This window comes from Nerophis lumbriciformis, linkage group LG11 (assembly GCF_033978685.3).
Source record: "Nerophis lumbriciformis linkage group LG11, RoL_Nlum_v2.1, whole genome shotgun sequence".
NCBI classification, from domain to species: Eukaryota; Metazoa; Chordata; class Actinopteri; order Syngnathiformes; family Syngnathidae; genus Nerophis; species Nerophis lumbriciformis.
Genome location: NC_084558.2, coordinates 30,951,272 through 30,972,100, shown reverse-complemented (window position 1 = coordinate 30,972,100; position 20,829 = coordinate 30,951,272). Strand labels below are relative to the sequence as shown.

The window sequence follows — 20,829 nt, the reverse complement described above, 5'->3', positions numbered from 1 at the left end:
GCAGAAGATTTCGATAGTTGAACGGTTTGAGTAGGATGACAATAGAGCGGTGATGACGTATGACGAATAAAGCCAGATAGGGTGCGCACGCGCACGCGGCTCTATAACGTTCGACTCGTAAGTGACGTCACCGGTTGAAAGGTTAGCGAAAGTCCTCCATCTTTGCTATTGCCTCGTCCCTTGCTCGACGTCCATACAGCCAAATAAAGCACATTAAACGCGTTGCACGGTAAAGTACCCCATCCTCAATTATATACTTTGGCGTTTTGTTGATTTGTTCAACAAAACGTGTCGTCGTTAGTTTGCAGCAGAACACTAAATTGGAAACTTCAGTTGTATGCTAATGCTAACTGTTGGTTAGCGTCCTATTATTGTAGCATTACTGCACGTTTTGGTACGATACATAGTTTCAAATGTTCTCCCTGTGTGTACGCTGACTTTCTCCGTATTTGTGCGGATTTCACCCCTTTTCACTATAGATTACTATATTCTTAACCATAGAAGGTAAACGGTTCGTAAACACATGTGTTAACCAGGAACATTTAACAGTGAAATGTTGTTATAGCACTGCCCAATTTGCTCATTTACAAACCCCGTTTCCATATGAGTTGGGAAATGGTGTTAGATGTAAATATAAACGGAATACAATGATTTACAAATCATTTTCAACCCATATTCAATTGAATGCACTACAAAGACAAGATATTTGATGTTCAAACTCATAAACTTTATTTTTTTTTGCAAATAATAATTAACTTAGAATTTCATGGCTTCAACACGTGCCAAAGTAGTTGGGAAAGGGCATGTTCACCACTGTGTTACATCACCTTTTCTTTTAACAAAACTCAATAAACGATTGGGAACTGAGGAAGCTAATTGTTGAAGCTTTGAAAGTAGAATTCTTTCCCATTCTTGTTTTTTTTTCAGTCGTTCAACAGTCCGGGGTCTCCGCTGTCGTATTTTACGCTTCATAATGCGCCACACAATTTCGATGGGAGACAGGTCTGGACTGGAGGCAGGCCAGGAAAGTACCCACACTCTTTTTTTTTTTTTTACAAAGCCAAGCTGTTGTAACACTTGCTGAATGTGGCTTGGCATTGTCTTGCTGAAATAAACAGGGGTGTCCATGAAAAAGACGGCGCTTAGATGGCAGCATATGTTGTTCCAAAACCTGTATGTACCTTTCAGCATTAATGGTGCCTTCACAGATGTGTAAGTTACCCATGCCTTGGGCACTAATGCACCCCCATACCATCACAGATGCTGGCATTTCAACTTTGCGTCGATAACAGTCTGGATGGTTCGCTTCCCCTTTGGTCCGGATGACACGATGTCGAATGTTTCCAAAAACAATTTGAAATGTGGACTCGTCAGACCACAGAACACTTTTCTACTTTGCATCAGTCCATCTTAGATGATCTCGGGCCCCAGAGAAGCCGGCGGCGTTTCTGGATGTTGTTGATAAATGGCTTTCGCTTTGCATAGTAGAGCTTTAACTTGCACTTACAGATGTAGCAACGAACTGTATTTAGTGACAGTGGTTTTCTGAAGTGTTCTTGAGCCCATGTGGTGATATCCTTTAGAGATTGATGTCGGTTTTTGATACAGTATCGTCTGAGGGATCGAAGGTCTCGGTCATTCAATGTCGGTTTCCGGCCATGCCACTTACATGGAGTTATTTCTCCAGATTCTTTGAACCTTTTGATGATATTATGGACCGTAGATGTTGAAATCCCTAAATTTCTTGCAATTGCACTTTGAGAAATGTTGTTCTTAAACTGTTTGACTATTTGCTCACGCAGTTGTGGACAAAAGGGTGTACCTCGCCCCATCCTTTCTTGTGAAAGACTGAGCATTTTTTTGGGAAGCTGTTTTTATACCCAATCATGGCACCCACCTGTTCCCAATTAGCCTGCACACCTGTGGGATGTTCCAAATAAGTGTTTGATGAGCATTCCTCAACTTTATCACTATTTATTGCCACCTTTCCCAACTTCTTTATCACGTGTTGCTGACATAAAATTCTAAAGTTAATGATTATTTGCAAAAAAAAAAAATGTTTATCAGTTTGAACATCAAATATGTTGTCTTTGTAGCATATTCAACTGAATATGGGTTGAAAATGATTTGCAAATCATTGTATTCCGTTTATATTTACATCTAACACAATTTCCCAACTCTTATGGAAACGGGGTTTGTACATTAAGTTATACATCTGTTTTTCATTTTACAGTTTCAGCCATGCAGCAGTGCGAGAACTTCTGGACAAAGCTCGGCGAAGGTTTTGTGCAGGTGTACTACAACCAGTTTGACAACACCAACAGAATGGACCTAGTTAACCTATACGTGAGCTCGGGTTATATTTGTTGTATGCCTCAATAGATATGTTAATTATGGCCAATATGTCACCCATTTCTGCTCTTTTCGTAGGCTGAAGGTGCAACTATGACATGGGAAGGAAGCTTTTACCATGGGAGAGAAGCAATCGGTGCCAAACTTACCGTAAGTGTTGCATCTGTTGTAAAAGATAGATTACGTACCGTATTTTCCGGACTATAGAGCAGCACCAACTGATTTTAGAAAACATTTTTTTCCCATATATTAGCCGCAATTATATACATTGTGAAATTAGTTATTTACATAGAAAGATTGTGTAATTGTTTATTTACATACCTTAATTGTTTCCAATTAAGGCTGTAAAACGACTGATCAAAAAAGAAGTCATCGTCTTAGACCCGCTAGCTCTCTAATAAGCTTAACAAACTAAATAACTCCACAGTGACGTTTTGGTGAATTTACTGAGGAATTTGCAAACCTGATACATTACAAAAATAATGCCATTGTAAGGTACCGTATTTTCCGCACTATAAGGCGCACCGGATTATTAGCCGCACCTTCTATGAATTACATATTTCATAATTTTGTCCACCAATAAGCCGCCCCGGACTATAAGCCGCGCCTACGCTGCGCTAAAGTGAATGTCAAAAAAACGCTGCGCTAAAGTGAATGTCAAAAAAACAGTCAGATAGTTCAGTCAAACTTTAATAATATATTGAAAACCAGCGTTCTAACAACTCTGTCCCAAAATGTACGCAAATGTGCAATCACAAACATAGTAAAATTCAAAATGGTGTAGAGCAATAGTAACATAATGTTGCTCGAACGTTAATGTCACAACACACAAAATAAACATAGCGCTCACCTTCTGAAGTTATTCTTCATTCGTAAATCCTTCGAATTCTTCGTCTTCGGTGTCCGAATTGAAAAGTTGCGCAAGCGTGGTATCCAAAATGGCCGGTTCCGTCTCGTAGAAGTCATCGGGAGTCAGTCATCGCTGTTGTTCTGTGAATCCTGCCTTCCGGAAAGCTCGGACCACAGTTGTGACCGAAATATCTGCCCAAGCATTTACGATCCACTGGCAAATGTTGGCGTATGTCGTCCGAGGCTGTCTGCCCGTCTTAGTGAAGGTGTGTTCGCCTTCGGAGCTGTGTGAAAAAAGCCACCCGGCCTCTTCGCGTAAACTTCCCTTAACCACTCGCTCATCTTTTCTTCATCCATCCATCCCTTCGAGTTAGCTTTTATGATGACGCCGGCTGGAAAGGTCTCTTTTGGCAAGGTCTTCCTTTTGAATATCACCATGAGTGGAAGTTAGCATGGCAAGCTAGAACCACAGTGAAGGATGACTTCTCATTCCCTGTGGTGCGAATATTCACCGTACGTGCTCCCGTTCCACAGTGCGGTTCAGTTGCTGTGAAATACGGTAGTAATCCGTGTGCGGATGGAGAGATTGCGTCTTTTTATGAACCGGATCGCTTAGTAGGAGCCATTTTGTGGTCTTTACAGATGTAAACAGGAAATGAAACGTACGGTGATATCCGCGCGTTTTTTCTTCTTCTTCCGGGGGCGGGTGAAGCGCTTCCTGTTCTATGGGGGCGGGTGAAGCGCTTCCTGTTCTATGGGGGCGGGTGCTTTCCTTGGCGGTTGCTTGCGTAGAAGAAGAAGCGCTTCCTGTTCTACCGGGAAAAAAGATGGCGGCTGTTTACCGAAGTTGCGAGATCGAAACTTTATGAAAATTAATCGTAATAAAGCGCACCGGGTTATAAGGCGCACTGTTAGCTTTTGAGAAAATTTGTGGTTTTTAGGTGCGCCTTATAGTGCGGAAAATACGGTAATACTAACACAGACACTTGTCAATGTGTTAGCATATTAGTTAATGTTTCATTACATTACGATAGCATGTACAAATGTGCATGAAAACACTACTATCAAGATGTGTCTGTTTAGTAAGTATGAATTGATTTATATTGTAAAACTTAAAAACATTGCTTGGAGTGATGAATGAAGAAACCATACGAGTAAAAACATTATGGACCACTAAGACGAAATGGCACTTCCGGTTAAAGGCACTAAACCGAAGGAAATACTCTAGATGTTTAACGAGCAGTACCTGCAGTCAGCAAACTCTTCCAAAATCTGGCGCCATAGCACAAAAAAATAACAAATTTTTTGTGTCCGGCGGTCTTTTATGAAATCTATTTGTTGAATACAAAACATTATGGCTCGTGTGCACCGTTTCATAAGCCGCAAGGTTCAAAGCTTATGAAAAAGTAGCGGCTTATAGTTCGGAAAATATGGTACTCTTTTGATATAGTTACTTCAGAGAGCTTTTCAAAGTGTGAATTGCAACACTTAAAGAAAAATAGAGAAAACCAACTTTATCCAAACCTGCCAATCTACCTTTAGTTATGTCAAATTGAATTGAGAGAGTAAACATTGTAGGTATTTGTGTAAAAAAAAAATTCATTCGTTCAGATGAAACCAGTGTTATCAGACAAGTCTTAAGACAATTTCAGTGATATAAGTATAATTTTCCTGTGATAAATATTGAGAAAGTTATGAATTTTTAACCTGGTGAAAATGCACTAATTTATGGTCAACCTCTTCAATACAAAGTCCAATCCAGATTTTAGGTGTGACCATTTTGTTAAAAAAATCTTCATATTTTCCTCATTTTAAAAAGGTTTGTAACATTGGAAAGCTTGTTAAACATAGAAACAGAAAATATTTTTAATTGATTCATGACATTAGTTTAGGAATTGCCGGAAAATCTGAGTAAACATGATTGGCCTGACTCAACTTGTGACATGAGTCACATCACAGTGACCAGGAAGAGGAAGTCAACGGTGTGCGAATCTATCAATTTAAAATATATTTGAACTCACAGATACATGTATAACTTATACTTAAAAAGGAATTCCAGTTAACTTTTTACTCACAGTAGATTTTTTGCAGGGGAGTTTTGTTGAGTGTAAACATGCCAAATTTTGTCGGAGCTTTGTGGCGCAAGTACTTGTCCAATCCGAAAATTTTTGAATTTTTTACAAACAAGCATATGTGTTTACGTCATGAGTACAGGTGTATAGTGCTGATGAAAACAACGCGAACACAGTTGAACTCTGAAAACAGCAGTCCGATCGCTACTCATGATGAGCACTCAAACATAGAACGCTCTGAGTGATCGCTGCGGAGAGCGAGCCAGTGGCAAATACACACATACAAACCCTGTTTCCATATGAGTTGGGAAATTTTGTTAGATGTAAATACAAACGGAATACAATGATTTGCAAATCATTTTCAACCCATATTCAATTGAATGCACTACAAAGACAAGATATTTGATGTTCAAACTCATAAACTTTATTTTTTTTTGCAAATAATAATTAACTTAGAATTTCATGGCTGCAACACGTGCCAAACTAGTTGGGAAAGGGCATGTTCACCACTGTGTTACATTGCCTTTCCTTTTAACAACACTCAGTAAACGTTTGGGAACTGAGGAGACACATTTTTTAAGCTTCTCAGGTGGAATTCTTTCCCATTCTTGCTTGATGTACAGCTTAAGTTGTTCAACAGTCCGGGGGTCTCCGCTGTGGTATTTTAGGCTTCATAATGCGCCACACATTTTCAATGGGAGACAGGTCTGGACTACAGGCAGGCCAGTCTAGTACCCGCACTCTTTTACTATGAAGCCACGTTGATGTAACACTTGGCTTGGCATTGTCTTGCTGAAATAAGCAGGGGTGTCCATGGTAACGTTGCTCCAAAACCTGTATGTACCTTTCAGCATTAATGGCGCCTTCACAGATGTGTAAGTTACCCATGTCTTGGGCAGTAATACACCCCCATACCATCACAGATGCTGGCTTTTCAACTTTGCGCCTATAACAATCCGGATGGTTCTTTTTTTCTTTGGTCCGGAGGACACGACGTCCACAGTTTCCAAAAACAATTTGAAATGTGGACTTGTCAGACCACAGAACACTTTTCCACTTTGTATCAGTCCATCTTAGATGAGCTCAGGCCCAGCGAAGCCGAAGGCGTTTCTGGGTGTTGTTGATAAACGGTTTTCGCCTTGCATAGGAGAGTTTTAACTTGCACTTACAGATGTAGCGACCAACTGTAGTTACTGACAGTGGGTTTCTGAAGTGTTCCTGAGCCCATGTGGTGATATCCTTTACACACTGATGTCGCTTGTTGATGCAGTACAGCCTGAGAGATCGAAGGTCACGGGCTTAGCTGCTTACGTGCAGTGATTTCTCCAGATTCTCTGAACCCTTTGATGATATTACGGACCGTGGATGGTGAAATCCCTAAATTCCTTGCAATAGCTGGTTGAGAAAGGTTTTTCTTAAACTGTTCAACAATTTGCTCACACATTTGTTGACAAAGTGGTGACCCTCGCCCCATCCTTGTTTGTGAATGACTGAGCATTTCATGGAATCTACTTTTATTCCCAATCATGGCACCCACCGGTTCCCAATTAGCCTGTTCACCTGTAGGATGTTCCAAATAAGTGTTTGATGAGCATTCCTCAACTTTATCAGTATTTATTGCCACCTTTCCCAACTTCTTTGTCACGTGTTGCTGGCATCAAATTCTAAAGTTAATGATTATTTGCAAAAAAATTTGTTTATCAGTTTGAACATCAAATATGTTGTCTTTGTAGCATATTCAACTGAATATGGCTTGAAAATGACTTGCAAATCATTATATTCTGTTTATATTTACATCTAACACAATTTCCCAACTCATATGGAAACAGGGTTTGTACCTTAAACATAGTCTTCGGTTTAGCAGAAAACACCCCAAAAAGGCTGTTTTAAGGCCTTAATTGTATTTTCTAAAGCAAAGTTGACCGTCACACTCTTTGGCAACTCACATTGTTGGGAATATTCTGTTGTGCGAGTCATGAACGAACGGTACAAAACCCGTACGTCTTTTTCTGACTCGGCACTCACGGGTTGTCGTCGCAATTAATTCAGTCTGTGACTCGTCCCTGACACGCTAGCCAATTAAGAGAATAAGTCATGTAGTATGTAATTAATTATGCTCCTGTTAGTCTGTGTTTTTATAAATGTATTAGCTCCATAGAAACAGCAACAAATACGTTTTTTTGCCTCAAATCAACTCTCCTTTCCACTTCCTCCCCGAGCTGAATCACTAGCTGTGTCGCGGTTCAGCGTTTTCTGCTGCACGTCCTCGACGATGACCCACTGAATCACAGATGCTGAGTAAACAAACTACAAATTAGTCCCACTGAATCATGATTCAGTCACTAAAGTTAAAGTCCCAATGATTGTCACATAATCACAATCACTATGTTTACATTCACTAAATTAGCCTGATTTCTCAAATAGTTCGTTTTTTTGTATTGTATCACCTGCATGTGAAGTCCGATTGTCCATGCACTCTCTCTAATGTGACTATTGGTCATACGTTGTGTCTCCCGTACATTGGGGGGCGCTTTATTTCTTTTTAGCACGGATTGATGTATTGCTTTTACGGCTGACCTATTACATCACACTAGGCATCGGCAGCTCCATACAAGTAGTACTTTATGTCCGCTGTAATATTGGCTCAGATTGTAAATATTACATCTCTAATGGATATGCTGTTGTTAAATAGCAGACAGCATCAAGGAAGGATCTTATATTGCGCTACGAACGTGACGGTACTACCAAGAATGTATGCAGGCCCGAAGCTAAGAAATCAAGCTGCAGAGATTTTTTTAAAGGAATTTTCGGACGAAGAATAATGGAAACTAAACATTTGAATATCTCCGAGTTCATTCATAAGGCTCTGTGGAACGATGGAAGGAGTTTTAAATCCAAAGGAAAAGACTGTTTGTGTCCTGGCCGATACTATTCAAGATGAAGGTTGCTATTGTTCTGGACTATCTAGCCAGTTGTGTGGAATACAGAGTTATGGTTTATCAGTTTGGAGTGCACAAATGCAGCGTGGAGTGGTTTGTGCACGCTTTATTACTAGCCTTTAATATACCTGCATCATTCTCTTTAATCTCATTCGTATTTTGTTCAGGAGTCCGAATAAAGCCGGCATTCTACATTTCCTTGGCTATTGTCATAAGTAAATGTGTTTCGTTTGTCTCCATTAGATTCACTGTAAAATGTTATCTTCTTTTACTTTGTGAAGCAAATAGTCTCCTCTTCATTACAATTGTTCCTTCTGTTTTTATTGAATGGTATCTGCCTCCGGGTTTGTCCCGCGCATTGAGACTGGCGCATGCATGATACGAAGGGTCTCCTCCGGCGTTTGAGAGATCTGCTTTACAGTCTCATAATCGAGGTGTGTTAGTCCGACTTTACAAAAACCGAACGCGATCAGATTAAGGTGTTTCCATAGTTTGTAGTATGCTAATTTTGAAATCCAAAGAGGTTCATTAGGTCTTCAAAAAATTATGCAATTTTGTTATTCTTATAGCCAGAACTCACGTGACGACCTCTGAGGAAGGCAACAGTCAAAACTGTCAGGTACGGAAGTAAACACACAGGTCTGGCTATAAGTATAACAAAATTGCATGCTTATTTAGAGCCGAGCTATTTGAGAAATCAGACTAATTTAGTGAATGGACACATACTCGGTGACCCTTAACTCACTGGTCTTTGGGAGTGGGGCCATCGACGTCGGCCAGTCAGGAAATAATCATTACGGTAACTGAATTTGCGTCTTTGTGAGCCTGTTGTCCTCTATTTTATAGTTAGTTATTTTATTTAATATTGCACTGTTTAATCTTTTTGTAATTTTGCACTGTTTGTTTTTTTACATTAAGTTTTTATTTTGTCCAAAATAATTCACAGCTGTTTCCTGCAGTGTATGCCACCTTTTAACCAGCATCAGGCGCTGTTGCACCACTTCTGCCATCACATATAGACTTGTTCATCCCCCAACAGTGATATGGCGATCTCATTCAATTTGCATTAATATTGTTCGTAGTTGCAAAGGGAGCCCACAGACACACAGAGACATGAGTGGTTGGCAAAAACTACGCCATTAACTGTTGCAACTGTGGATATAATCAATTGAATAAAGGCTGCAGTTCATCAAGACAAGGTTAACTTATTGTTTTCATAATTGAAGAACCAATACTGTTACCTCTAAAGTTGTGCAGTATTTACTTTTGCGGGTTATTAAATGGAAGTATATGTTACATATGTGCGAGTCCCTACGCATGCGCCTTGTGACTGTTGACGGCTGGACTTGTGCTGTCGCCAATCATGTGCAACGTTCTACACATGCGCTCTGTGTTGAGTGAATCTAGTGTATCTTGTGTAAGGTTCTGTACGTGTAGTCTGTGCTGACTGAATCAAGTGAATCGAGTGGGGGCAAGCCTTACCATGCAGTAACCATGTGCAATCTTTTGCGCATGTGTTTTGTGATGAGTGAATCAAGTAAATTGAGTCACATTTACCATCACTATTGTGTTGGTGATGGCATTTGTTGTGCATGTATCTGCAGAGCTTGCCCTTCCAGAAAATTCAACACAAGATTACAGACAAAGATGTGCAGCCCACGGTGGATAATAGCATCCTCATTATGGTGTTTGGACAGCTACAGGTAAGTTCTGCAGTGGGCCACTATTTGAGGAAATATGTTCTGCAAACAATGAACAATACAGACCCATAGCCTGACAGTACATTTGTTTTATTTCATGCAACAGACTGACAACGATCTACCAATGGTCTTTCATCAAGTGTTCATGCTGAAGGCCCAGAACGGCAACTGGGTGTGCACGAATGACGTGTTCCGGTTGGGTATACACAACATAGGAGTGTAGCAGTCAACAGCGCATCACGGCGGCGATGTCAATATGGAGGGCATTTTAATGTTCCTCAGTGTTTGCTGATTCTGCTATTAATAATATATAATGTCATAGAGTTCCAGGCGAGTAAACGTTTCTTTTCTAGACTGCTGATGTCATGTGTTTTTGTGTGAGCGCTGAATGTTAAATCTAACCCTAAATTTTAGCCGTGCCCACACCACTGCCTCTTAGTACAGACACTCCTACACCTTTCTTACTGCAGAAGAAGAAAACTTGCCAGATGCTTAATGACAAATAATTCTAAAAGTTGCATTTAAAAAAAATGGTTAGCTCCAAACTGAGTGTGCATGGTGTTAAGACTGCACTTCGCGTTTCACAATGAATGGAATTGCTTCTAATTACACCGAGAGATGCAGTCTGTTGGAATACACCTATTTCTATTTGTATGTGACTTTCACAATTTCGCTGTGCTCCAACTTCATGATTGTGTCACATATGAGCTGTACTATCACTGTAAACGCGGTCACTGTCACATAAGTTTGCTGCAAGCAGCAGCCAGCTGACATGAGGCTCGCTTTGGATCAGTCCTAAAGAATATGTCTTAATTGTGAGCTAAATTGTAAAAACATGATTATAGTGAGTGTGAAGTCATCATTTGGTCATAGGTTTGGATCCAGCGCATGCAAATATGTGCCTTTTTAGTGTACTTATTTTTCATCTTCCTGCTCCTCACAGCACCTCTGTTCGAGAAGCGTGATTTAAAATGAAAGAAAGATGACTTTAAATTAAATAAACATTTTAAGATTTAGTGTTGGATTTAAAAAATGTTTGTCCTGTACAGCTTCTCAGGCAAATCATATTGTTGATGTAGATGCCCATATCTTCTGTACAGATTTACTTTACAAAAGAGAAGTGTGGGATACTTTTCTTGTTACCTTATTTGTAGTTGATTTCATTAAATGGATTTTCTATCACCGGAGCAGAAGGTGATAGAAAAAAAGGAAGACGGGGGCAAATTGCTACGACCAGAGGGGGATAAGACCGAGTGACAACAATAAAATCAACAAACGAACAGCATCAGCAAATACGATATGTACAAATATGATACAAAAAACAATAGCAAAGAAGCAATTAGTGAAGTAAATATTAATAGAGAAATGACCATGCACATTATTGCACTACAAATGGAGCAATAAAAATAGCACTATTAATAATAGTTACCTCTATTAACAATACAATTGTTTCAAATGCAACAATACATATATGTAATGAAAACTTGAATTATAAAAGAAAGCGGACAAATGGCGGGGAAGAAAGAGACATGAACTATCTCAACCATTGTTAGAGTAAAAATGGTTAAGCATTATCAGTGTGCAGTGTTTTACCCAGTTTCCTGTCGGGGGCGAAACAGACAGGTGTTTTCGCTATATTTTTTGCTTTGAAAAATGTTATTGTGACAAAGTTGCAAACAGCACTTTTAAGTACAACCAAATATTTTCAGATTAAATGAGCAGGGGTTTGACCTGCTACTCCTCTCATTTTAATAAACAGCTACGGTAGCCATGGAAAGTCACAACAATTACAAACGCTGCAACACAGTAACATGAAGCCACAACTAGTGATGGGATCGGCAGTTCCTTTGACTGTACTGAATCACTAGAATCAGTTCCTTAAATTGAGTCGTTCAAAAAATTCGTTCACCGAATCCCCCCCCCAAAAAAATAGGAGGGGCGGGGGGGCGTGCGTAGTACAGTACAGTGCAGACATTCGCGGGAGAAGCAGCAAATAGGGTGAACGCGAGTCCCTACACAGCTCTGTGCATGCAGTACACCAGACAGTGAGTGACTGACACAGCGCCACAGTCAGCACAGTTCAGTACGTGAACCTGAATCACTTCTGCAACAGCAGTTCTGTGTGCTGGTCGGCGAATCATGAGTCAGTCAGTAACAGCTTCCCCAGCGGCAGATCTCGGTGTGTGTCAGTTCGCGAACAACAAGCCCTCAGCACCCAATGAACGACGCACACAGTGACTGAACGAGAGCCTCAATGTGACGTCCTCCTTCGCGACACAGTCAGTTCTCTGTGTCAGTAGGTTCGTGAGTCCTGATTCTGTCGTTCACTGAGTGATTCATGTCGTTAATCCGCGGTGAACGAATCGTTCGCTCAGTCCCTCCCCCCGCCCCCATGATGAGCAGCTGGCTGTGTCGTTCGCCGACATCGAGGTTTCAGTGAGTCACAGAATGCACCAGCTCCACTCATACCGGCATGGTCGCGGCGGAGCTCAACTGAACTGAGAAAGGAACGAATCAGTTCCTGAAGTGATTCGGTTCAGTATGTTCACTCAAAAGATTCGTTCGTTCGAACGAATCGTTCGCGAACGACACAACATTAGCCACAACACAACTTTCAGCTATAGCATGATTGCAGAAGCCACAACAAATACAAACGCCGAAACAACAATATAAAGACTGAACAGGAGTGGCAGCGAACCAGTTTCGGCAACGGACTGACTTCCTGAGGCGTAAAGTTGAAAACGGTCTATTGAATGAAGCTTTTGTAATAATACTAATATACTATGTTCATTACACTGTTTTCAACTTTTAGCCTCACCCAGGGCCTCACGCACAAAGCTTGCATATGCACAAAAACCTGGTACGCCCTTTTTCATGGCAAAGGGGAGATGTGTCAAAACTGACGTTGACGTAAATGTGCGATGGCTCACGGCAACTTCACAGCTGGCGTACGCACATTTCTACTGACTGTGGATATTTTAGCTACACACAATAGTGATGCTGGGTAACAGTTCACATGAAAAAGTGCCAACTATTACTCCTCAGACTGATTGATGTGGCCATCACAGACATATGAACACGCTTGCTGGGACCAGCAGGCATACTGAATGAACACATTTTTGTTTTAAAGCAGCACAAAGTAACTTTTCAACTTTCATAAAATATTTTCATAAATTTTGGGATGATACCTGGACTTACAACTAGTTGAATGACACTTCTGTCATGGCCTGAGAGCGTCTGTATCGCTTTTCCTGGCAGTTAGCGACATTGAGGGTGGCAGAACACTGCCACACAAAAAACTACAAATGTGCTGACTTGCTTTACAGCATACGTCACTCCCCCTATCCCCATTCGTTAAAAAGGCGGAAGTTGTTGCGAACGCCTGCGTGCCGCCAGAAAAATAAAAGAAGAAGAATGTCTACGTGCAATTACTGCTATCATGGCCAAAGCTCCAAAACAACCAAATAAACAAAACGTTTTATCTGAGGAGACAAAAAAAGGAAACCGGAGCTTAAAAGGACAGTCAGGGTCAACATTGCCTCGGCTTTCACTCGCTGGCGTGAGCTCCAAGACGAGGAATTTCAGACCAATGCTGCCTTGACTGTTCCTGCTGGACTACTAAGTGACTTTCAATGCTCAAATCAAAATCCATCCATCCATCCATTTTCTACTGCTTTTCCCTGTCGGGGTCGCGTGGGGTGCTGGAGCCTACCTCAGCTGCATTCGGGCGGGGTACACCCTGGACAAGTCTCCACCTCATCGCATGGGCAACACATAGACAGACAACATTCACACACTAGGGCCAATTTAGTGTTACCAATCAGTCTATCCCACAGGTGCATGTCTTTGGTTTGGGAGGAAGCCTGAGTACCCGGAGGGAACCGGCGCAGTCACAGGGAGAACATGCAAACTCCACACAGAAAGACCCCAAGCCCGGGATCGAACTCAGGACCTTTGTATTGTGAGGCACGCACAATAGAGAAATGTGGTTTTCATCTGACTAAACACTTAACACTTTGGTCCACTGGCGCTGCCATAATCGACCAAAACTGAAAGTTCTTAACTGGGCTTTAAGTTACACTAATTATATTTCTATATAGGGCTTTGGATTTTTCCCGAAAGTATCCCACAATGCATTGCCAGAATCTATTTTGAAAGGCGCAAAACTTAGGAACTACTAGGAGAAAAATAACACTGCACAAGCTGTGATACCATGGTGAAATACTGCAAGTCATTGGATCATAAGTCCCTTTGTTGTTACAAGGAGAAAACGGCCGTAATTGGATGCAAGGATTCCTACCAGATCGACAAGTCTGAGGGGAGCAGAGACCCCGACATCTTCCCCAAGGTCTCATACCCAGACTTGGTGAAAAGTAATTTCCCAACCGGGCTCATTTTACACTTTAAAGGACTTTCAAAACCATAAGAGCCTTGAAAACTAGGACCGCTTTGTTTGTAGATGGGTTTGTGATGTTTGTGTTTTTCTGCATAAACCCAGTAGGCACAAGAACCCAGGAAAGAAGACAACTGTGGACATTTCTCAGGCCAGGTATGACAGCGTTTTCAAGACAGTGAAAGAAGACAAACGGGTTTGTTTGGCAGCGGTGAAAGAGTCCAGTGCAGACTATGTGCCAATAGTCTTCAAACCAAGTACGGTACCCACATTTTTTTTGTGAACTGAGGTACGACAAGTGAGATGGAATGTCTCGTGACACTCTGTTGGAACATTGTGCTATACTACTACCTCGTAACATGATTAGAGAAGAATATATATATTTTTAAAATGTATTTAACCTTTATTCAACCAGGATAAAAAATCCCATTGAGATTAAAAACCTCCTTTTCAAGGGAGTCCTGGCCAAGAGGCAGCAAAGTTACACATACAATTACATTCACAATACACATTCAAATGACAGGATTGACTTCAAGTAAAACAGTTACAGATAACTGAGGCTGCTTCTAATGCTCTGTTTAGATTTAAAAAGCATTTAAGGATGAAAATTCAGTCAGCTTCCAGTCTCTTTGTAACATGTTCTAAGCACAAGGAGATGCAAGCAAAAGGTGCAGAGAGCAACAGCTGATTGATCTCAGAGCAGAGTCCGTACTTCTCTGTGGAATCAATGTACAGAGGTTATCGGGCAATTGTCCCAGAAGAGCTTTGTAAATAAAAGTGTACCAATGACACTGCCTCCTAATGGACAGAGAAGGCCATCCCACCCGACAGTACAAGTCACAGTCACAGGCTCTACAGTTTGTGATGAACCTCAAAGAAGCATAGTAAGCAGAGTCGACCATCTGAAGACAGGAACGTGGAGCATTCATATAAAAAAAGATCACCATAATCTATCACAGATAAAAATGTGGATCAGACAAAGCACATATTTACACCAAAATAAAAACATCACTTATATTGGAAGAAAAATCCCAATTTAAGTTTTAGTTTCTTCACCAGTTTGTCATTATTGATTGATTGATTGATTGAAATCAGCACTTCAGTCATCAACAATTGCATCATCAGAGAAATTGACATTGAAACAGTGTACCGGTAGGTCTGACTTCGTAGGATATGTACAGAGAGCAGTGAACAAAGTGAGTTCAGAAAGCATAAGAACAAGTATATACATTTGATTATTTACATTTTATTATTTACAATCCGGGGAGGTGGGATGTGGAGGGGGAAGGGTGTTAGTCAAGGGTTGTAGTTGCCTGGAGGTGTTCTTTTAGTGCGGTTTTGAAGGAGGATAGAGATGCACTTTATTTTACACCTGTTGGGAGTGCATTCCATATTGATGTGGCATAGAAGGAGAATGAGTTAAGACCTTTGTTAGATCGGAATCTGGGTTTAACGTGGTTTGTGGAGCTACCCCTGGTGTTGTGGTTATGGCGGTCATTTATGTTATGGAAGTAGTTTGACAAGTATTTCGGTATCAGGGAGGTGTAGCGAATTTTATAGACTAGGCTCAGTGCAAGTTGTTTTAATCTGTCCTCCACCCTGAGCCAGGTGTGATCTGGGGTGGAGGTCTAAAAGTAATCTGACTAGCTTGTTCTGGGATGTTTGGAGTCTAGATTTGAGGGTTTTGGAGGTGCTAGGGTACCAGGTAGTGCAATGTTTAAAAGTGAGTGAGTCATCAATTAAAACACCAAGGTATTTATATGCATGCACCACTTCTATGATATTCCCTTCAAAGCTACAAGCTACAAAGAGAGAACTCCATCCATCCATTTTCTACCGCTTGTCCCTTTTGGGGTCGCGGGGAGCGTATCTCAGCTGCATTTGGGCAGAATGCGGACTACACTCTGGGACAAGTCGCCAACTCATCACAGATAGACAGACAACATTCACACTTGCGTTCACACATCCATCCATCCATCCATTTTCTACCGCTTATTCCCTTCGGGATCGCGGGGGGCGCTGGAGCCTATCTCAGCTACAATCGGGCGGAAGGCGCTTACACCCTGGACAAGTCGCCACCTCATCGCAGGGCCAACACAGATAGACAGACAACATTCACACTCACATTCACACACTAGGGCCAATTTAGTGTTGCCAATCAACCTATCTCCAGGTGCATATTTTTGGAAGTGGGAGGAAGCCGGAGTACCCGGAGGGAACCCACGCAGTCACGGGGAGAACATGCAAACTTCACACAGAAAGAGCCCAAGCCCAGGATCGAACACAGGACCTTAGTATTGCGAGGCACATGCACTAACCCCTGTACCACCGTTCAAATCCAGGCCAATAAAATACAGAGAAAATACAATGATCTACATGAATGAGAACATTCATACATACAGAGAAAATCCATGATGATTGGTTGGTGTTTGTATGATGAGTCACAGTTGGCTAAGGTTAGAGCGAAACATTACGGACTGGCCAATCAGAGGCAAGATAAGTGAAGTGAAGTGAATTACATTTATATAGCACTTGTTCTCAAGTGACTCAAAGCGCTTTACATTGTGAAACCCAATATCTAAGTTACACTTAAACCAGTGTGGGTGGCACTGGGAGCAGGTGGGTAAAGTGTCTTGCCCAAGGACACAACGGCAGTGACTAGGATGGCAGAAGCGGGGATTGAACCTGCAACCCTCAAGTTGCTGGCACGGCCGCTCTACCAACCGAGCTATACCGCCCCAAGGTGGGTCATTGAAACTATTAAGCAAAATCATAACAATCACGCACTCATGTCACATGACGACGAGGGAGTCGGAGACAGAGGGACGATTCAAGCTGACAACTCAAAAAAAGAACCATACTTGCAAATGGCAGAGGTATTCTCTCTCACGGATTAGATTTTTCCTTTAGTAATAAAAAAGACATCCAGGAAGCCCACAATAATGTGTGTCCTTGACCATGACAAATGTATGCATTTAGTGAAAACAATGTCCAAAACCTTATTTTTTAGTGTTTTACTCTGTAAACCAAATTCATAACTGCTCTCTTAATTGAAGATGTCCAACACAAATTTAGGAACACACATTAAGGTGAGTTGAGTTCATAAAAAGTTTTACTGCACATAACCATTACCAACTGTTCCCAAACAACACACAAGTCATTGTTTTGTTTTTTAGTCAAGATATCGATAAATGCTTTTTATTTACTGTATAACATTATAACATTATAGGGGTGGGCAAAAGAAAAGTCAAACTAAATAAATAAATACAGTGGCATGTGGGGACCCCTAGAGGTAGTTGTAGGGTGTCCCCAGCTAAATGACAGATAGTTAAAGGCCTACTGAAATGCGATTTTCTTATTTAAACGGGGATAGCAGGTCCATTCTATGTGTCATACTTGATCATTTCGCGATATTGCCATATTTTTGCTGAAAGGATGTAGTAGAGAATATTGACGATAACGTTCGCAACTTTTGGTCGCTGATAAAAAAGCCTTGCCTCTACCGGAAGTAGCAGACGATATGTGCGTGACGTCACAGGTTGTGGAGCTCCTCACATCTGCACATTGTTTACAATCATGGCCACCAGCAGCGAGAGCTATTCAGACTGAGAAAGCGACGATTTCCCCATTAATTTGAGCGAGGATGAAAGATTTGTGGATGAGGAAAGTGAGAGTGAAGGACTAGAGGGCAGTGGGAGCGATTCAGATAGGGAAGATGCTGTGAGAGGCGGGTGGGACCTGATATTCAGCTGGGAATGACTAAAACAGTAAATAAACACAAGACATATATATACTCTATTAGCCACAACACAACCAAGCTTATATTTAATATGCCACAAATTAATCCCGCATAACAAACACCTCCCCCCTCTCGTCCATATAACCTGCCAATACAACTCAAACACCTGCACAACGCACTCAATCCCACAGCCCAAAGTACTGTTCACCTCCCCAAAGTTCATACAGCACATATATTTCTCCAAAGTCCCCAAAGTTACGTACGTGACATGCACATAGCGGCACGCACATACGGGCAAGCGATCAAATGTTTGGAAGCCGCAGCTGCATGCGTACTCACGTTACCGCGTCTGCGCATCCAACTCAAAGTCCTCCTGGTAAGAGTCTCTGTTGTCCCAGTTCTCCACAGGCGAATGGTAAAGCTTGACTGTCATCTTCCGGGAATGTAAACAATGAAACACCGGCTGTGTTATCCGGCACAACAGTCAAGGGGTGCATTCTACGGCGGGGGTGCGTTATCCGGCACAACACCTGCCGCAATACACCGCTTCCCACCTACAGCTTTCTTCTTTGCTGTCTCCATTGTTCAGTGAACAAATTGCAAAAGGTTCACCAACACAGATGTCCAGAATACTGTGGAATTTTGCGATGAAAACAGACGACTTAATAGCTGGCCACCATGCTGTCCCAAAATGTCTTCTACAATCCGTGACGTCACGCGCAGACGTCATCATACCGAGAAATTTTCAGCAGGATATTTTGCGCGAAATTTAAAATTGCACTTTAGTAAGCTAACCCGGCCGTATTGGCATGTGTTGCAATGTTAAGATTTCATCATTGATGTATAAACTATCAGACTGCGTGGTCGGTAGTAGTGGGTTTCAGTAGGCCTTTAATAGTAATGGACCCTTATTGGTAGGGTGACCAGGTGTCCGGATTTAGGCCGGACAGTCCGGATTTTTAATGCCCTGTCCGGCGTCCGGCGCAGCATCAAGCCGGACACGTATTTGTCCTCCTTTTTGAGGCACTAGGCTTGAAGAGCAGAGTTTTTTCATCTTTGCTGGGCTGCAGCGCAATAGCCAATCAAAGACCGTAAAAAAATGCCCCCAACGCAGTAACATATCAAATGATTTGCTAAGAGCGGTGTCGGATACAAATCTGATTATCATTGGTTAAAAAGTAAACAAGGGTCCATGTGCTGCTGCGGCATGACATTGACAGAAAGTAAGCATTATGCCAAAACGCAAGACCTCGTTTAATTCTGAATGGATAAAAGAGCACGAATTTATAACGAAAAGCAGTCGAAACTCATTCCATGGCTTCTGCACACTTTGTCGATGTGATGTCGACGTAAGTAGTCAGGGGAAAGCTGCAATTGAACGGCATGCGGGTACGGATAAACATAAAAGTAATAAACGTGCGGCAGGTACCTCTTCAATGAGGAAATTTTTTTGTGAAGTTTCGTCGCCCCTGGATGACAAGATAACCGCTGCGGAGCTGTGCAAGGTGTACCATGCTGTAAAGCATCACCAGTCCTACAGAAGTTTAGACTGCGGCATGAAAGTGGACCGGGAGATTTTCAGTGACTCGCCCACAGCTAAAAGGATGGCCTGTGGCCGAACAAAAGCCAAGGCATTGTGCGAGAACGTCATCGCTCACTATTCGGTACAGGAACATACCGACTACATAAAAGAAAACAACCAGCTTTTTCCAAATAAAGGAACAAACAAGTGTTTTCCCATTGTGGTAAGGTATTTTCACTTTGATGAAGGCATCCAACATGTCATGTTGGATTTTTATAGTGACAGCAACGAAACGTCAGAAGCCATAACAAACCAGCTGCTGGCAAAACTTGAGATGTCTGGCTTAGAGGTGAAAAACATGTCTGCATATGCAGCAGACAATGCCAGTGTCAATTATGGCAAACATAACAGTGTGTATCAGAAGCTGAAACTGAGCCAAAAAGATATGCTCCCTGCAAACTGCTTGGCCCATATTCTGCATAATGCAACCAGATATGCAGCAAGCAGCCTTGATGCTGATGTGGAAAATTTTTTGTGGCATTTTTTTAAATTATATATGTTACCTGTTAATTGTTGTTTACATTTAAGTCCACACATGTTATGCTTTGTGGCACTCTGCACTTGAAAAGATTCATCTCAGTGGTCACTTTTTGAACACCACAATGTATTGAATAAATACAAATACTGTTAACAAACACTTGACTTTAATATTTTTTCCTATTCAGCCACACAAACATCATCTTTAAACCACTCAAAATTGTACTATAAATAAGAGTATACCAGAGTCCTATGTACACCATAGTAATTTATTGATATGCCCCATAATGTCCTCCTTTTTGGTGTCATGGAAATGGTCACCCTACTTATTGGGTACACTCTCAGTTACATTAACATTGATATTATACATGTAGGCCGATGGATATAAACGCCGTTAAATGTAGTTTTGATGTGGCAAGCTACTTTTGCCATGTAGCTTGTAGTGTCGCTTGCTACAATTCTCAGGGGATAGCTTCCCCTGTAGCTTAGCTACATTTATTCGAGAGTAACTTGTAGCTTAGCTTACTACTTTTTCCAAATAACTTGCCCATCACTGTTTAATGGTTACAACAATTTGTATTGTATTACTTTTGAAAATGTAAAATATCAAATAGGCCCCTGCATGCTTTAAATTTCCGATGTCTGGCCCTCAGTGAAAAAAGTTTGGACACCCCTGCATTAGATGTGCAGGTGTTCCTAATGTTGTGTCCAGCAGTGACTTGCATC

The 20,829-nt window shown here is 41.5% G+C and overlaps 1 protein-coding gene across 1 annotated transcript; it reads left to right on the top strand.

Moving 5' to 3' along the window:
• The first annotated feature begins 83 nt into the window (after nucleotides 1-83).
• On the top strand, nucleotides 84-10,266 carry LOC133610505 (nuclear transport factor 2-like). Its single transcript, XM_061966834.1, has 5 exons — nucleotides 84-229; nucleotides 2,234-2,346; nucleotides 2,431-2,502; nucleotides 9,817-9,915; nucleotides 10,019-10,266. Exons 2-5 carry the CDS (start codon nucleotides 2,242-2,244, stop codon nucleotides 10,133-10,135), a joined length of 393 nt encoding a protein of 130 aa, XP_061822818.1. The 5' UTR covers nucleotides 84-229; nucleotides 2,234-2,241; the 3' UTR covers nucleotides 10,136-10,266.
• Nucleotides 10,267-20,829: the final 10,563 nt, after the last annotated feature.